General features: G+C 41.3%; 1 protein-coding gene across 1 annotated transcript in view; it reads left to right on the forward strand.

Annotated features, from left to right (window-relative positions):
* Positions 1 to 18,055, forward strand: part of syne2b (spectrin repeat containing, nuclear envelope 2b) — a 153,001-nt gene that overhangs the window by 100,815 nt on the left and 34,131 nt on the right. The window contains exons 92-103 of the mRNA XM_082957505.1: positions 4,921 to 5,114; positions 7,297 to 7,435; positions 7,546 to 7,761; positions 8,107 to 8,259; positions 8,374 to 8,535; positions 8,808 to 8,963; positions 9,417 to 9,560; positions 9,689 to 9,859; positions 16,985 to 17,118; positions 17,209 to 17,413; positions 17,566 to 17,748; positions 17,880 to 17,999. Of these exons, the coding sequence (XP_082813631.1) occupies positions 4,921 to 5,114; positions 7,297 to 7,435; positions 7,546 to 7,761; positions 8,107 to 8,259; positions 8,374 to 8,535; positions 8,808 to 8,963; positions 9,417 to 9,560; positions 9,689 to 9,859; positions 16,985 to 17,118; positions 17,209 to 17,413; positions 17,566 to 17,748; positions 17,880 to 17,999 (1,977 nt within the window). The remainder of the gene's footprint in view (positions 1 to 4,920; positions 5,115 to 7,296; positions 7,436 to 7,545; positions 7,762 to 8,106; positions 8,260 to 8,373; positions 8,536 to 8,807; positions 8,964 to 9,416; positions 9,561 to 9,688; positions 9,860 to 16,984; positions 17,119 to 17,208; positions 17,414 to 17,565; positions 17,749 to 17,879; positions 18,000 to 18,055) is intronic.

An 18,055-nucleotide genomic window follows, 5' to 3' on the forward strand; every position in this document is an offset into this window, starting at 1 on the left:
CCTTCATGATATCCCCTCACGCACATTGAGCTCACAGAAAAAAAAACTGAACGAAATGGAATTCAAATAATTGCACCGGCGTTTGTGAATTAGTTGTTTAAATACCACAAAATAACAGAGATTTTGGTTAAGAGCTCAGCACTATTATTTATAAATCCTATCGGTAGTTGGGTTTCCCCAGGGAGTTGCCTGGAATGTGTATGTGTCTTTCAAATCTTGGAATGTTCTCAAACCATTACTGTCCATGATATCGGCAAGGATAGGGATTCCCCATTTGGACCATTGGGGGGATGCAAAATGCTGCCCTCAAGATCACAAGGCATTACTGTGAAATATTGGAGTATTGGCATGCCATTTTGATTCCCACTTATATGTTTTTCAGTTTTGCGCCAAATAGAAATTGTGTGAGCAATAATAGGACCAAAGCGTAGTTTTCATTGTTTAAGGGATCTATCAGTAAAGGCCACCTCTTCCAGTCCAGTAGGAGACACCATATTTCTCTCTATACTCAGCCAGGGGACGGAAGAATCATGTCTAAACCAATTTAGGATGGGATGCTAGTGCTTGGAAATACAATTAAAAGTTTGGTACGGATAGTCCTCCTACGTCTTCCCTCTTTGCAAGTTTGTTAATTTAATCCAGGCTCGCTTACCTTGCCATATACATTTTGAAATCGAACTATGAATTCTATCCCAATAGCCAGAAGGGGAAGACAAGGGAAGAATTGAACTACAGAAATTCAGCCATGGCAATAGATATTCTGCCGGTTAAACTGGGATAATAGTCCATCTACAGAAAGGACTATCAACACATACTGAACAGCTCACATTATAGAAAGATGCATGCTACATGGCAGACCAATCCCGGCAATCCATTATCTCAGCCAATCATGGCTAGCGGGAAGTTTCCTGTCTTTTTTTGTGGCTAAACCATCTAGGCTCGTAAGCTAACAATTTTATTAATATTTACGGATGAAATACAAGTTTGTTATTAAGGCACATAAAAGTTCATGTGTTCCAGAAGGCATTTCTGCCCAAAAATGCATTTTGATAAAATAAATTATGATTACGTTCAAATGCCGTCAAGTAGTGAAGTGCGACATACAGCTAGTTTCCTGAAATGAGTCACATATGTAATAGACAATGGAGGTTATCTGAGGATAATTGTTTTTTAACAAACCCCCTTTGATCCGGATGTACCAATTTGGGTAAAGTAAGTTTTGAGACAGGATGACAGAATAAAAAATAAAAAAAAGTTTAATATATGGGTTTTCAAAGATAGAGGTAGATAGTGAGAGCACTGGATGGCGTCATTACCCTTTTTTAATAAAAACATAATTAGTGCCGTATTTACATCCCTTCAAAATGAACCTTTGTGAACAGCTGTGTTAATCATTTTAAGTAACAATGGAGCCAATTTGTTCCTTTTTTCATGTTATCCAATGCCCTTTTGAGTTCATGGAGAGAGATTTGGGCTACCAGCAAGCCGGCTTCCTCAGTTGAGAGAAGGGGAGTTCTTATATTTTTAAAAAAGGACTTGAACTGGCTTGGTGTGGATTTACAATCAGAGGTGTTCAATTCTTTATAGAAACGGGAGAATCTTTGGTTGATTCATTTGGTTTCTGATAGTAATTCACATGATTCAGATTCAATAGTTGCAATATCCACTAATTAATTCATTACTGAGAAGCTTGGAAATAATTGTTGTGTCTAACTCGATGGATGGCAAATTCTGCTCTCTTTCTTATCATTATATTTAGTTCTGTCTTGACTTTGAAGAGAGTAGTTGCTACCTGGTCTGAAAAAAGTGTTGAGAACGCTCAAATGTCATTAACAACTTTTGAAATTCTGATATTTTCTTGAATTGTGATTTATTTAGCCCACATGCAAATGCAGTTGCATTGTTTTTTATAAAACCTTTAATGGCATTCCATAAAATCTGAGGATCGTCGATTGAATTTAAAAAAATCATTATGAATTCATTCACTTCAGTTTCAAACTGTTCACAGAAAGTAGGATTTTGTAGAAAGGAGCTACTGCCTTTAAAAAGCAACAAATCCCTTTGAAAACGGCCTGTGGCATCGATATGAGCCAGAAACAGTTATTCTAGTGTCAAAATTGACTACAAAGTGTAAATAGGACAATTTTGGTTCTAAAGTCAGTCTTGTCTAAAGTGAAGTTTGAAACATCTGTGCATCACAACCAGGGGTTTTGATTTGACGATGTCCATTTGCCCACTAACATGGGGTGAACAGCTGTGGTGATTGCTCTCTATCCAATAGCATAGACAGTGAGACAAATCTGCCTCAACACATGTAAGGGTGGGTAATGAAGAAAAAAGAACGTCAATGAAAACAGAAATAAGGTATGACAGATATGGAAGCCTAATGCCCAAACAGTCAAAAATAGGATAGCTGTAGGATCCATATATTGTCCATTGATCATTAATTGGCATGGTATCATCGTTGTGTAAATGTCCTGGGCTATAGGCAATATAACTATAACAAGTTCAATGCTCAGAAATAATAGTAATATTGTTCCTTAATACCCAAACATGAGGGGTGTTCTTATCATTGTCTTATGCTGAGGGCAGCGTCATAGCCACAGGCTGCATGATTGTGCATGGATAGCATACCTGAATAATGAGCCAGTCATGGGATTCCATCCGTCGGCTTGTCCCCTTCTGTGTTGGGTTTGATGTGCTTCTCCAAGAAGTCTTGAGCCTCCCTGGCAGTGGAAAACGTGTGTGATGTGTTATGGAAGATCAAGATTCATTTTTGCTAGGTGGATTAAGCCGCATCTCAGGTTTAGCCTGAGCAGCTGGGATCTCACCTCGTTGTAGGTTTCACTCTGTTTATGCAGTTCGGCACTCAGGTCAGGGTATATGCTGATCCTCTTCCCTGCATAGGTCAGACCCCCAGATTCTGTTGTAAGGCATACAATTCACCACTTGACTTGACCCGAACAGTTGATAGAAACGATTGCTCATGAAAGAAGCCCCATACCAGTTTCAAGTCTTATGACCTGCACATGGAATTTACAGGAATGTTTTTTTGAATGATTTAGAGTGATTTCTTTTTTAGGAGTTTGATTATCCCTTCCAACTTAGCATGCGCTGTTTCCAGGTCATGGAGCCGCACCTCTGTCGCATTGGCTGTCTTCTCCAGACCTTCCACTTTGGTTGAATAGGTATCCACTTTAGCAGTGAGCACCGCCAATGATTCATTTACCAGTTTTAATTGTAAATCCAGGGCAGAAGTAATCTCCTCACGAACAATCTCTTGTATAGTAGCGCCCAACTCTTTCTGATGGCTATTGTTGACAGCCTCCATGTTCCCACAGTTGAATTATGGACAGACAACTTCTAGCTGCTGGAGCCTAATAAACCTGCTAGTTATTTCTTGTCACACAATGAATGTCCCAGACCTTAACATGATGTTTAGTATTGACAAGTTTTAGGAAATAAGTCTCTGAATTCATAGTAATTTGCAAAAGAAAGCCAAGAATAATTTTCTACAATAAATGTCCCCTTGTGTGTTGGGTTTGATTTCAGCTCAGAGTACAGTTGAAGTCGGAAGTTTACATACACCTTAGCCAAATACATTTAAACTCAGTTTTTCACAATTCCAGACATTTAATCCTAGTAACAGTTCCCTGTCTTAGGTCAGTTAGGATCACCACTTTATTTTAAGAATGTGAATGTCAGAATAATAGTAGAGAAAATTATTTCTTTCAGCTTTTATTTCTTTCATCACATTCCCAGTGGTTCAGAAGTTTACATACACTCAATTAGTATTTGGTAGCATTGCCTTTAAATTGTTTAACTTGGGTCAAACGTTTCGGGTAGCCTTCCACAAGCTTCCCACAATAAGTTGTATGAATTTTGGCCCATTCCTCCTGACAGAGCTGGTGTAACTGAGTCAGGTTTGTATGCCTCCTTGCTCGCACACGCTTTTGCAGTTCTGCCCACACATTTTCTATAGGATTGAGGTCAGGGTTTGTGAAGCCATTTTGACACAACTTTGGAAGTATGCTTGGGGTCATTGTCCATTTGGAAGACCCATTTGCAACCGAGTTTTAACTTCCTGACTGATGTCTTGATGAACGTGGTACCTTCAGGTGTTTGGAAATTGCTCCCAAGGATGAACCAGACTTGTGGAGGTCTACAATTTTTTTTCTGAGGTCTTGGCTGATTTCTTTTGATTTTCCCATGATGTCACGCAAAGAGGCACTGAGTTTGAAGGTAGGCCTTGAAATATATCCACAGGTACACCTCCAATTTACTCAAATTATGTCAATTAGCCTATCAGAAGCTTCTAAAGCCATGACATCATTTTCTGGATTTTTCCAAGCTGTTTAAAGGCACAGTCAACGTAGTGTATGTAAACTTCTGACCCACTGGAATTGTGATACAGTGAATTATAAGTGAAATAATCTGTCTGTAAGCAATTGTTGGAAAAATTACTTGTGTCATGCACAAAGTAGATGTCCTAACCGACTTGCCAAAACTATAGTTTGTTAACAAGACATTTGTGGAGTGGTTAAAAAACGAGTCTTAATGACTCCAACTTAAATGTATGTAAACTTCTGACTTCAACTGTATATTCTCAGCCCCGCAGTCATTTTCCCTTATATCACCCCGATCCAGCTCCATGGCTATATCTGGTTCTGCTACTTTTTATTGTCAATCATCCAAAATGGCCAGAGTGGTGCACCTCGTCCAGAAGCCCTTCTTGTGGTGTTCTATTAGAAATATAAGTGTTTTCCTCATTCACAGCCTGGTTCTGAGGAGCTGGGGCTGGGGCCATGTGTGAGAGATGGGGTTTTATCGTGTGTTACAGTAGAGATGGGATGTGGGATATGATGGGGTGTATAGGCTTATGTTGAAGAGACTGATGATTAGGTTCTCTCTCTTGGGCAGAAAATGAGAGCAGTCCTGAATGAGAGTGGGGCAAAGTTCAGCCGGATGCAGGAGCAGGGGAGGTGGCTGAAGGAGGCGGGTTGCCAAGGGGTGGGCGTGTTTGGGTGTGGCCTGGAGGCTCGCTGGACCACCTTTCACTTGAGGCTGGAGCAACAACGAGTCAGCACAGATAGGAACAGGAAACTGTGGAGCAGGTGAGGACTTTGATACGGTGTTTAGAGATGAGATATGAAAATTCATAATTGCATTTGGCAAGTTTTCAGCTTTGACATTTTGAAACCACTTGGGATTGTGGTGTTGCATTTACTTATTAAATGTCAATGCAATCAAAAATGTAATTTTCCTGTGTTTTATACTGTATATCCACACTATGAGGTTGGAATAATATGTGAATTTGTGAAAATTATGATAATGCCCTTTTAGTGTAAGAGCAGTTTTCACCTCCCCACTCAGACCATTCCCAGACAGCCCTAGCAAAATTATTGCTTGAGAAATTGCTCTTGGCTAAGAAGCTAAATATATAAAAAGTATTTGATCCCCTGCTGATTTTGTACATTTGCCCACTGACAAAGAAAGGATCAGTCTATAATTTTAATGGTAGGTTTATTTGAACAGTGAGAGACAGAATAACAACAAAAAAAATCCAGAAAAACACGTCTTAAATGTTATAAATTGATTTGCATTTTAATGAGGGAAATAAGTATTTGACCCCCTCTCAATCAGAAAGATTTCTGGCTCCCAGGTATATTTTATACAGGTAACGAGCTGAGATTAGGAGCACACTGTTAAAGGGAGTGCTCCTAATCTCAGCTTGTTACCTGTATAAAAGACACCTGTCCACAGAAGCAATCAATCAATCAGATTCCAAACTCTCCACCATGGCCGCCAAAGAGCCCTCCAAGGATGTCAGGGACAAGATTGTAGACCTACACAAGGCTGGAGGGCTCGCCGCGCCAAGCAGCTTGGTGAGAAGGTGACAACATTTGGTGTGATTATTCACAAATGGAAGAAACACAAAATAACTGTCAATATCCCTCGGCCTGGGGCTCCATGCAAGATCTCACCTCGTGGAGTTGCAATGATCATGAGAACGGTGAGGAATCAGCCCAGAACTACACGGGAGGATCTTGTTAATGATCACAAGGCAGCTGGGACCATAGTCACCAAGAAAACAATTGGTAACACACTACGCCGTGAAGAACTGAAATTCTGCAGCGCCCGCAAGGTCCCCCTGCTCAAGAATACATATACATGCCCGTCTCAAGTTTGCCAATGAACATCTGAATGATTCAGAGGACAACTGGGTGAAAGTGTTGTGGTCAGATGAGACCAGAAAGGAGCTCTTTGGCATCAACTCAACTCGCCGTGTTTGGAGGAGGAGGAATGCTGCCTATGACCCCAAGAACACCATCTCCACCGTCAAACATGGAGGTGGAAACATTATGCTTTGGGGGTGTTTTTCTGCTAAGAGGACAGGACAACTTCACCGCATCAATGGGACGATGGACGGGGCCATGTACCGTCAAATCTTGGGTGAGAACCTCCTTCCCTCAACCAGGGCATTGAAAATGGGTCATGGATGGGTATTCCAGCATGACAATGACCCAAAACACACGGCCAAGGCAACAAAGGAGTGGCTCAAGAAGAAGCACATTAAGGTCCTGGAGTGGTCTAGCCAGTCTCCAGACCTTAATCCCATAGAAAATCTGTGGAGGGAGCTGAAGGTTCGAGTTGGCACGAAACCTTAATGACTTGGAGAAGATCTGCAAAGAGGAGTGGGACAAAATCCCTCCTGAGATGTGTGCAAACCTGGTGGCTAACTACAAGAAACGTCTGACCTCTGTGATTGCCAACAAGGGTTTTGCCACCAAGTACTAAGTCATGTTTTGCAGAGGGGTCAAATACTTATTTCCCTCATTAAAATGCAAATCATTTTCTAACATTTTTGACATGTGTTTTTCTGGATTTTTTGTTGTTGTTATTCTGTCTCTCACTGTTCAAATAAACCTACCATTAAAATTATAGACTGATCATTTCTTTGTAAGTGGGCAAACGTACAAAATCAGCAGGGGATCAAATACTTTTTCCCCCCACTGTATATATGTGTGTATATGTATATACACATATATATACACACACACACACACACACACACACACACACCACATACATATATATATATATAAAATGGTAAAACATATATATATATATATATATATATATATATTTTTTTTTTATTTTATTTTAATTTAAAACAATCACAGTAAGGTACTTAATTGTTCCCCAGACATTTTATATTCAGATGAAAACGTCTGGATTGGACCTTTAAACCAAAATCAGAAGTTGAGAAGAATGACCCTAATCTCACCACCGCAGGTTTTCCCGTGACTTTGTGGCACTGAGCAAGTGGATCGTTGGGGCCAGGGAACACATCAACAGTTGGATCATTTTCACTCTCACAGCCAATCAGGAGCGAGAGCTGAAACCCATTCACTCCCACCTTAACCAGTATATGGTAAACCCAGAATCTTATATGGACAGTTTTTTTTCCAGTCAAGTCAACGCCTGTGAGAACATGTTGTGGTGAATGACCCTCTGGTGAATATGACCATGTCATGTTTGTAGGACTTCACCAAAGAGCTGGAAGTTAGGTCGGCTCTGAAGGCCTCAGTGATCACCACTGGAACACAGCTACTGCAGCTGAGAGAGGCAGCGACAGCGCCAGAGCCCCAGTCTGCTGCCCCAGAGCCTTGCTCTGTACAGACCCAGCTCAGACAGATAGAGCAGGACTGGGCTGGCATTCTGTCTGATATACCTGCTGTCCAGCAGACTCTGCATCAGGTGAGTGGGTCATACACTGAGTGTACAAAACATTAGGAACTCTCTCTCCATGACATAGACTATCCAGGTGAAAGCAATTATCCCTTATTGATGTCACTTGTTAAATTCATTTCAATCAATGTAGATAAAGGGGAGGAGACAGGTTAAAGAATGATTTTTAAGCCTTGAGACAATTGAGACATGGATTGTGTATGTTTGCCATTCAGAGGGTGAATGGGCAAGGCAAAATATTTAAGTGTCTTTGAACAGTGTATGGTAGTAGGTGCCATGCACACCGGTTTGAGTCTGTCAAGAACTGCAATGCTGCTGACTGTGTCCTCTCCCTCCTCTTCTTCCGTCTGTCAGTTGTTGATGGAGAGGCTGTCCCCACAGGGGGCCTTGACTGAGCTGCTAGCCTGGGTTGGAGAGACTGAGGCCAGGCTAGAAGAGCAGAGGGATAGGGTCCACCAAACCACCTCCACCAATGCGGACCTCAACCTAGTCCTTCAGAGCTTCAAGGTAGCAACTGACAGATTCAGTTTGTCCTCTCTTATTCAATACCTGGTAAGGTAAAAGTATTTATATTTGCATAAACAAATTGGTTGATTCCCGACGTCTCTCTCTCTCCTACAGGTGTGTAAGGCTGAGATAGCAGTCCGCCAGCTCACAGTGGACTATGTCAACCAGTCAGAGTTGCAGACGAGCAGAGGGCGATATGAACACCAAGATTATGCTGATGAGCTGGGCGGTCTTAACCATCGCTGGCTCAGTCTACAGGGCACCATCAACAACCAGGTGAGAACTCAATCGGGAAAAGAGAAAATAGCTTACAGAACCTCAACCTATGGATAGTCTTTAATATAAAATATCAACATGATGCTCAACCCCTTCGATTTTTAAAGCCTTTTCGTAACAAATCCTAGGCTATTTTAAGAGCATCAATCCGTCCTATTGATGATTTGATCCCATAGCTATTGGTCATTTTTAGTGACACCTCCTGTTTTATAGCACCAATCATTCCCACTGATTATGATTTGATCCCATATCTATTGACTTTCCCTCTGCAGATCCAGGATGTTGAACAGGAGCTGAGGATGCGCACAGAGAGAGAGGTCAGACTGCAGCACCACCACACCTGGCTCACCAGTCAGAGAGAGTGGATGGGCTCAGCCCAGAGGCCTGTCAGTCACTCTGAGGTGGAGAAGAGCTTAAAAACCTGTGAGGTGTGTTGAAAAACAGAACCTGGTGTACAGTACCACAGGTGTCAAGTCATTTGCCCTCTAGTTATTTCTATGATGACGGGGCTATGTGCAATATTTTGTTTTCACCAGGTGTTTATGTTTTTTAGAACCACAATATTATCAGATCCAACAGCAATTTATTAGAAATGATGTGCAATGATTTTGATGTGTAATGCCTTGACTTTTGTTTTTAAGATGTCTGATGCATGTACAGTATGATGTCTGCTAGTATATAATGTTTATATGTTCACCTGCCCAGGGACTGCAGATGGAAATGAGATATTAGCTAAATCTTACTTCTGAGACATATATTTTGTTGTACATTGTCCCAGTTTCAAATAAACTTAATAAATAAATCAAATACATTGGGGATTGGACCTACAGTTGAACATGCATGTGTTACTGTGTTTTCTTACTCCTACTCCTGTCTGTCAGGGTCTGGAGGAGAAACTCTGGCTAAATTATACAGCACTTCAAGAGTTGAGAGAGAAACACCACACAGGAAAAGAGGATGGCACCTGTGCCTTCATCACTCAGACAGATGATGTCATTAAGGCCTGTACAGCCCTCAGTCAAGAGGTACGCTCAGGGGAATGATGGCAGTTGCTTAGCAAATACATGTATTCACTGCATGGGGACTAGTTGTAAAAACCTTCAGATTGTAGGGTGCAGTGGCTCCTATTTTGACTCATTGTTTCCCCCTCCAGAACCCAGCTGTGCGACAGAGACTGAAACAGGTATTGGAGCTGTGGGCTGGGTTTGAGAAAGGACTGAATGATGCAACACTGGACACAGTGAAGACCTGCCAGGCTATGGAATACAGCTGCTTCCCTCAGCTTTCTCTCCAGGCCCTGCAAGGACTCCATGAAAAGCTCCAGGTAGGTACTACAGTATACCCATCAAGTTTGATTTGCAGTGGCGATTTTAGCATGTAAATCTTAGTGGGGCATGCCAGCAAAGTCACTACACAAACACAGCACAACACTAAACAATACATTACTTGCACTATAACGGTGACAAACGGTGCCCACAAACTGTTAGGGCCTACATAAAACTGTCCCAACAGCAGAGTCCCAACAGCAGTCTGAACACCTTACCACTGCTACACCTGGCTATCAGCGGAGTCTTGTCTGGCAGCGAAACAGTTCATTCAGTCTCATTTTCTGCCTCTAAAAAAAAGTACCTAATATGGCTGACTTGCTTAACAAATGTTATTTCTAATTACAAATGAGATGTATAAACTATGGCATAAGGGGATGACGAGCGGATAAGAGGCAATCTGTCATTTTGATTAAGACATTAATGAGCAAGCTAGGACAGACGTAGTCAATATAACTGTTTAGAATTCAGAACATGGGCCGTTCTTACGATGTTCTCCCTGTACACCAAGTCAGAACCGTTGGATAAATAATGGGGGCATATAAGCACACAATGAAAGTTTTTACAATATTCAATGATTACATTTCTCTAAAACAGGCTATAGGCTACATGGGCACAACCAAGTCAGAACAGTAGGCGAAATTAAGAGCGGAAAAGGGACCATTTTTAATTTATCCTTTATTTAACTAGGCAAGTCAGTTAAGAACAAATTCTAATTTGCAATGACGGCCTACTCAGGCCAAACACCGACGACGCTGGGCCAATTGTGCGCCGCCCTATGGGACTCCCAATCACGGCCGGATGTGATACAGCCTGGATTCAAACCAGGTACAATAGTGACGCCTATTGCACTGATATGCAGTGCCTTAAACCGCTGCTCCACTCAGGAGCTCACATACTAACAGCTTACTACACAACATACACTTAGTATTACTTTCTTAGCTACAGTATACATATCTCCTTGGCATATTACATAATTTATGCAGCAGCATACAATACATTTTGGACTCACCTTGTTGTGCTGTGCTCAGTTGAACAGGAAGGTGGCATGGCGGTCCTCCGTAGACAAATTTTGTTATCAAACTTTGTAATCAATGCCTGGCATTCTCTGGATTTATTGTGCTTTCAAGACAACTGGGAACTCAGAAAAAACAAGGTCAAATCATGATGACATCAGTGATCTTCAGGTTGGAGCTCTAGAAGGAGGCCTGAGTTCCCTACTTGCAATTCCGAGTTGGATGACTGTTCAAAATGTTTTTTTCCCAGTGGGAGCTCTTTTTTTTCAGAGTTCCCAGTTGTCCCAGTCAGATTTCCCAGTTCTGAGTTTCCAGTTGTTTTGACCGCGGCAGAGGTCATGCTGGATTGACAGCATGGCCAATGTTGAAAATGTATCCTTTTAAGCTTGGAAAAGAGACCCGCTAACCCAGACTTGGGACCACACACCCACTTTATGTCCAATGGCCGATAAGCACCGATACCTTTTATCTATAATTTCTCTTAATTATTTATCTTCATATGACAAGGATTAAAAAGCATTTGCCAGTAGATTGTCGACTTGATTCATGATGATGACTGCTAGCTAAGATTTTGAAAGTATGATGTTGACAAGATCAGTCCAATCAAAGCTACTGTAGATATAACGTGATTTGACATAATTTTATATGTGGCCAATGACCTTAAGCCTTCTTGGATGGGCACTTCTAATGTAACTCTATGCCAGCACATAAGGGGCTTGAATTTTCGAGATCTACCCTTAGTTTTGGAGGTGACGTAGTGTCCTCCTGCGTGATAGAACACTGAGCCAATAATGGCGCAAATAAAGAACATTACCAACCCCTACGCTCCGTATTTTCCCCTGGCTGCCCCACCACCACAGAAAACATTGAGCTAGGCTGAAACACCTGCATTTTGGAGCTGCCTTACTCAAGAAAGCAAAAAAGAGACCATGTTTGTATGCAGATTTATTCACTCAATTATTCTAATTTAATTTTTGTACATTGTTTGCAAACTGATGTGACACGTACAGCTTCTATCTCAAGGCCATCAGACTGTTAAACAGCCATCACTAACACAGAGGCTACTGCCTACATACAGACTAATCATTGGCCACTTTAATAAATGGATCACAAGTCATTTTAAATAATGCCACTTTAATAATGTTTACATATCTTACATTATTCATCTCATATGTGCAGTTGAAGTCGGAAATGTACATACACCTTAGCCAAATACATTTAAACTCAGTTTTTCACAATTCCTGACATTTAATCCTAGTAAAAATTCCCTGTGTTAGGTCAGTTAGGATCACCACTTTATTTTAAGAATGTGAAATGTCAGAATAATAGTAGGGAGAATGATTTCTTTCAGCTTCTATTTCTTTCATCATACCCCCAGTGGGTCAGAAGTTTACATACACTCAATTAGTATTTGGTAGCATTGCCTTTAAATTGTTTAACTTGGGTCAAACGTTTCGGGTAGTCTTCCACAAGCTTCCCACAATAAGTTGGGTGAATTTTGACCCGTTCCTCCTGACAGAGCTGGTGTAACTGAGTCAGGTTTGTATGCCTCCTTGCTCACACATGCTTTTTCAGTTCTGCCCACAAATATTCTATAGGATTGAGGTCAGGCTTTGTGATGGCCACTACAATACCTTGACTTTGTTGTTCTTAAGTCATTTTGCCACAACTTTGGATGTATGCTTGGGGTCATTGTCCATTTGGAAAACCCATTTGCTACCAATCTTTAACTTCCTGACTGATGTCTTGAGATGTTGCTTCAATATATCCACATAATTTTCGTTCCTCATGAGGCAATCTATTTTGTGAAGTGCACCAGTCCCTCCTGCAGCAAAGCACGCCCACAACATGATGCTGCCACCCTCGTGCTTCACGGATGGGATGGTGTTCTTCGGCTTGCAAGCCTCCCTCTTTTTCCTCCAAACATAACGATGGTCATTATGGCCAAACAGTTCTATTTTTGTTTCATCAGACCAGAGGACATTTCTCCAAAAAGCACGATCTTTGTCCCCATGTGCAGTTCCAAAACGTGGTCTGGCTTTTTTATGCCGGTTTTGGAGCAGTGGCTTCTTCCTTGCTGAGCGGCCTTTCAGGTTATGTCGATATAGGACTCGTTTTACTGTGGATATAGATACTTTTGTACCTGTTTCCTCCAGCTTCATCACAAGGTCCTTTGCTGTTGTTCTGGGATTGAATTGCACTTTTCGCACCAAAGTACATTCATGAGACAGAACGCATCTCCTTCCTGAGTGGTATGACTGCTGCGTGGTCCCATGGTATTTATACTTGTGTACTATTGTTTGTACAGATGAACGTGGTATCTTCAGGCATTTGGGAATTGCTCCCAAGGATGAACCAGACTTGTGGAGGTCTACAATTTTTTTCTGAGGTCTTGGCTTATTTCTTTAGATTTTTCCATGATGTCAAGCAAAGAGGCACTGAGTTTGAAGGTAGGCCTTGAAATACATCCACAGGTACACCTCCAATTGACTCAAATTATGTCAATTAGCCTATCAGAAGCGTCTAAAGCCATGACATAATTTTCTGGAATTTTCCAAGCTGTTTAAAGGCACAGTCAACTTCGTGTATGTATGCGATATAGTGAATTATAAGTGAAATAATCTGTCTGTAAACAATTGTTGGAAAAATGTGTCATGCACAAAGTAGATATCCTAACCGATTTGCTAAAACTCTAGTTTGTTAACTTCTATGGGCTAGGTGGGACGCTAGCGTCCCTGCGGGACACAGCCAGTGAATTATCAGGGCGGCAAATTCAAAAACAACAAAATGTCATAATTCAACTTTCTCAAACATACAACTATTTTACACCATTTTAAATATACACTTCTCCTTGATGTAACCACATTGTCCGATTTCAAAAAGGCTTTACAGCAAAAGCAAAACATTAGATTATGTTAGGAGAGTACATAGACAAAAATAATCACACAGACATTTTCCAAGCAAGGACATGTGTCAATAAAACCCAAAACACAGCTAAATGAAGCACTAACCTTTGACGATCTTCATCAGATGACACTCCTAGGACATTATGTTACACAATACATGTATGTTTTGTTTGATAAAGTTCATATTTATATCCAAAAACAGCATTTTACATTGGCGCGTGATGTTCAGAAAATGTATTCCCACCAAAACGTCCAGTGAATGTGCACATCAATTTACAAAAATACTCATCATAAATGTTGACAAAATATATAACAATTATTTAAAGAATTATAGATAGACTACCCCTGGATGCAACCGCTGTGTCAGATTTTAAAATAGCTTTACGGAGAAAGCACATTTTTCAATATTCTGAGTACATAGCTCAGCCATCACGGTGAGCTATTCAGACACCCACCAAGTTCGGGGCAACCTATACTCAGAATTAGTATTAGAAATATTCTCTTACCTTTGCTGATCTTCGGCAGAATGCATTCCCAGGACTGCTACTTCCACAATAAATTTTGTTTTTGTTCGAAATAATCCATATTTATGTCCAAATACCTCCGTTTTGTTCGTGCGTACAGATCACTTATCCAAAGGCATAATGCGCGAGCACGGAACGAGAGACGAAAAGTCAAAATGTTCCATTACCGTACTTAGAAGCATGTCAAACGTTGTTTAAAATCAATCTTTATGGTATTTTTTACGTAAAATTGCGATAATATTCCAACCGGACAATAGCATATTCATTCAAGAAGAAAAAGAAGGAACGGCGTGCTCGCGTGACTGCGCATATCCAATCCCTTTGTTGCCAGGCAGACCACTCAGTAACTGAGCTCCTATTATCTGCCCAGTGACAGGAAAATGCTCAAACCACTTTCTGAAGGCTTTAGACAGCCAATGGAAGCCTTAGGAAGTGCAACGTCCCCCACAGACTGTAGCTTCGATAGAGAATCAAAAGAAGAACTACAATTCTCAGACTTTCCACTTCCTGCTTGGAATTTTCTCGGGTTTTTGCCTATGCCATATGAGTTCTGTTATACTCACAAACACCATTCAAACAGTTTTAGAAACTTCAGAGTGTTTTCCATCGGAATCTACTAATAATATTCATATTCTAGTTTCTGGGCCAGAGTAGTAACCTGTTTAACCTCTCTGGGCTAGGCGGGACGAATTCGTCCCACCTACGCAACAGCCAGTGTAATCCAGTGGCGCGATTTTCAAATACCTTAGAAATGCTATTACTTCAATTTCTCAAACATATGACTATTTTACAGCATTTTAAAGACAAGACTCTCGTTAATCTAACCACACTGTCCGATTTCAAAAAGGCTTTACAACGAAAGCAAAACATTAGATTATGTCAGCAGAGTACCCAGCCAGAAATAATCAGACACCCATTTTTCAAGCTAGCATATAATGTCACAAAAACCCAGAAGACAGCTAAATGCAGCACTAACCTTTGATGATCTTCATCAGATGACACACCTAGGACATTATGTTATACAATACATGCATGTTTTGTTCAATCAAATTCATATTTATATCAAAAACCAGCTTTTTACATTAGCATGTGACGTTCAGAACTAGCAAACCTCCGGTGAATTTACTAAATTACTCACGATAAACGTTCACAAAAAACATAACAATTATTTTAAGAATTATAGATACAGCACTCCTTTGTGCAATCGAGGTGTCCGATTTTAAAATAGCTTTTCGGTGAAAGCACATTTTGCAATATTCTCAGTAGATAGCCCAGCCATCACGGCTAGCCATTTAGACACCGACCAAGTTTAGCCCAGACCAAACTCCGATTTACTATTACAAAAGTTTGATTACCTTTGTTGTCTTCGTCAGAATGCACTCCCAGGACTGCTACTTCAATAACAAATGTTGGTTTGGTCCAAAATAATCCATCGTTATATCCAAATAGCGGCGTTTTGTTCGTGCGTTCCAAGACACTATCTGAAGTGTAAATAAGGGTCACGAGCATGGCGCAATTCGTGACAAAAAAATTCTAAATATTCCATTACCCTACTTCGAAGCATGTCAACCGCTGTTTAAAATCCATTTTTATGCAATTTTTCTCGTAAAAAAGCAATAATATTCCGACCGGGAATCTGCGTTTAGGTAAACAGAGGAAAGAAAACAAAGCATTCGGTCGACGCGGGCACGCGCCTGAGTCTCACAGTACTGTAACCAGCCACTACCCAAACGCGCTACTTTTTTTCAGCCAGAGCCTGCAAAGCCACGATTCAGCTTTTTGCCGCCTTCTGAGAGCCCATTGGAGCCGTAGGAAGTGTCACGTAACAGCAGAGATCCTTTGTTTTGGATAGAGATGACAAAGAAGGCCAAGAAATGGTCAGACAGGGTACTTCCTGTACAGAATCTTCTCAGGTTTTGACCTGCCATTTGAGTTTTGTTATACTCACAGACACCATTCAAACAGTTTTAGAAACGTTGGAGTGTTTTCTATCCAAAGCCAATAATTATATGCATATTCTAGTTACTGGGCAGGAGTAGTAACCAGATTAAATCGGGTACGGTTTTTATCCGGCCGTGTCAATACTGCCCCCTAGCCCTAACAGGTTAAATTTGGTACATTTTTCATCCGGCCGTGAAAATACTGCCCCTAGCCCAGACAGGTTAACAAGACATTTGTGGAGTGGTTGAAAAACAAGTTTTAATGACTCCAACCTAAGTGTATGTAAACTTCCGACTTCAACTGTATATACTGTATTTTATACCATCTATTGCATCTTGCCTATGTCGCTCGGTCATCGCTCATCCATATATTTATATGTACGTATTCTTATTCCATCCCTTTAGATTAGTATGTATTAGGAAGTTGTTGTGGAATTTTTAGATAACTTGTTAGATATTACTGCGCTGTCGGAACTAGAAGTACATGCATTTCACTACACTCTCATTAACATCTGCTAACCATGTGTATGTAACCAATAAAATGTGATTTGATTTGATTTATTAATGTCAAAAAACATGAAAAACAGGCAACCCCCTCACTTTTTTTGTTAAAAAGGTGGGGCCCTGAATGGCGGGTCGCCACTGTTGATTTGTAACTGGGTATATGACCTCTGTTCCTGTTATAATACAGTTTATGAGCAGGCGATCACACTGTTGTGTATGTGTTCCTGTATCTAGCTTCTAAGGAAGGAGACTGAGGGGTGTGACTCAGAATGGGACGGTCTGATCCACACTCTCTCCATCCTCAGGGACATGATCAGTCCTACAGCCACCTTCCTCATGTCAGAGCAACTGGATAGAGAGAGAACCAGGTCAGTGTAAACTACAGTACACACAAACACGCATATACACATGCACACGCACTTACACACACACTGAGTGGTCTTTTCGTGGTTTTCAAGGTGGAATAAGGTGAATCGTGAGCTGGAGAATCACCTGAATAGAACTCAGACACTGCTCCAGATCTGGGGGGCTTATGCCCGTCTCTCTGTACCTTTCTCCCAACGTCTGCAAACACTGAGGGGTGATGTAACAGCTCTGATGAACCAGCCACCAGGTCAGGACAACACTACACAACTGGTTGCAGCCCAGATACAGGCCGTCCATGTAAGTGGGATATTGTGAACGCTGCATGGTAGAGGGAATATGCAGATAGTTAATGAGTCGTATGAGAGTATAGATCAGACTGATCCTGAATCAGTTCTTGTGAGAACTCTGTCATCCTCGCTGCTGTATTTCTCCCATTGCCCCTGTCCCAGAGCCTGCAGGAGAGAACAGACAGTTTGCAGACCAACCTGGAGGGGGTGCTAGAGGCCTCTAAGGAACTCAGTGGACGAGTGGAACCCTCGTCTGCCGTCTTCATCCAATCAGAGAGCCGTATGCTGACCCGTGGTGTCCTACATCTGAGCCAGTCACTGGCCGATAAGCTTGGGCATCTCCAGGTACTGTGTGGTGATATATGCCTTATTGTTTTATAGCTACTTGTATGACATTACATTCTTGTTTAATTATGTTATGTATGCCTTTATGTCTGATCCCTGACCATGTTATTCATGTGTTTATCTGTGTGCAGGAAGAGCATGAGCAGCTCCAGGAGTTTGAGAGTGTCTTGGCATCCCTTGAGAAACACCTTGAGGACTGGGAGGGGAGACTGAAAAGTGTAACCGTGCCTCCACAAATGTATATATCCAAGGTAGGCCAACACAAAACAGACCTCGTGCTAAAGTCAGACCTCTGTATTGAATACTG

This window comes from Salmo salar, chromosome 01, assembly GCF_965601325.2.
Source record: "Salmo salar chromosome 01, fSalSal1, whole genome shotgun sequence".
NCBI lineage: Eukaryota > Metazoa > Chordata > Actinopteri > Salmoniformes > Salmonidae > Salmo > Salmo salar.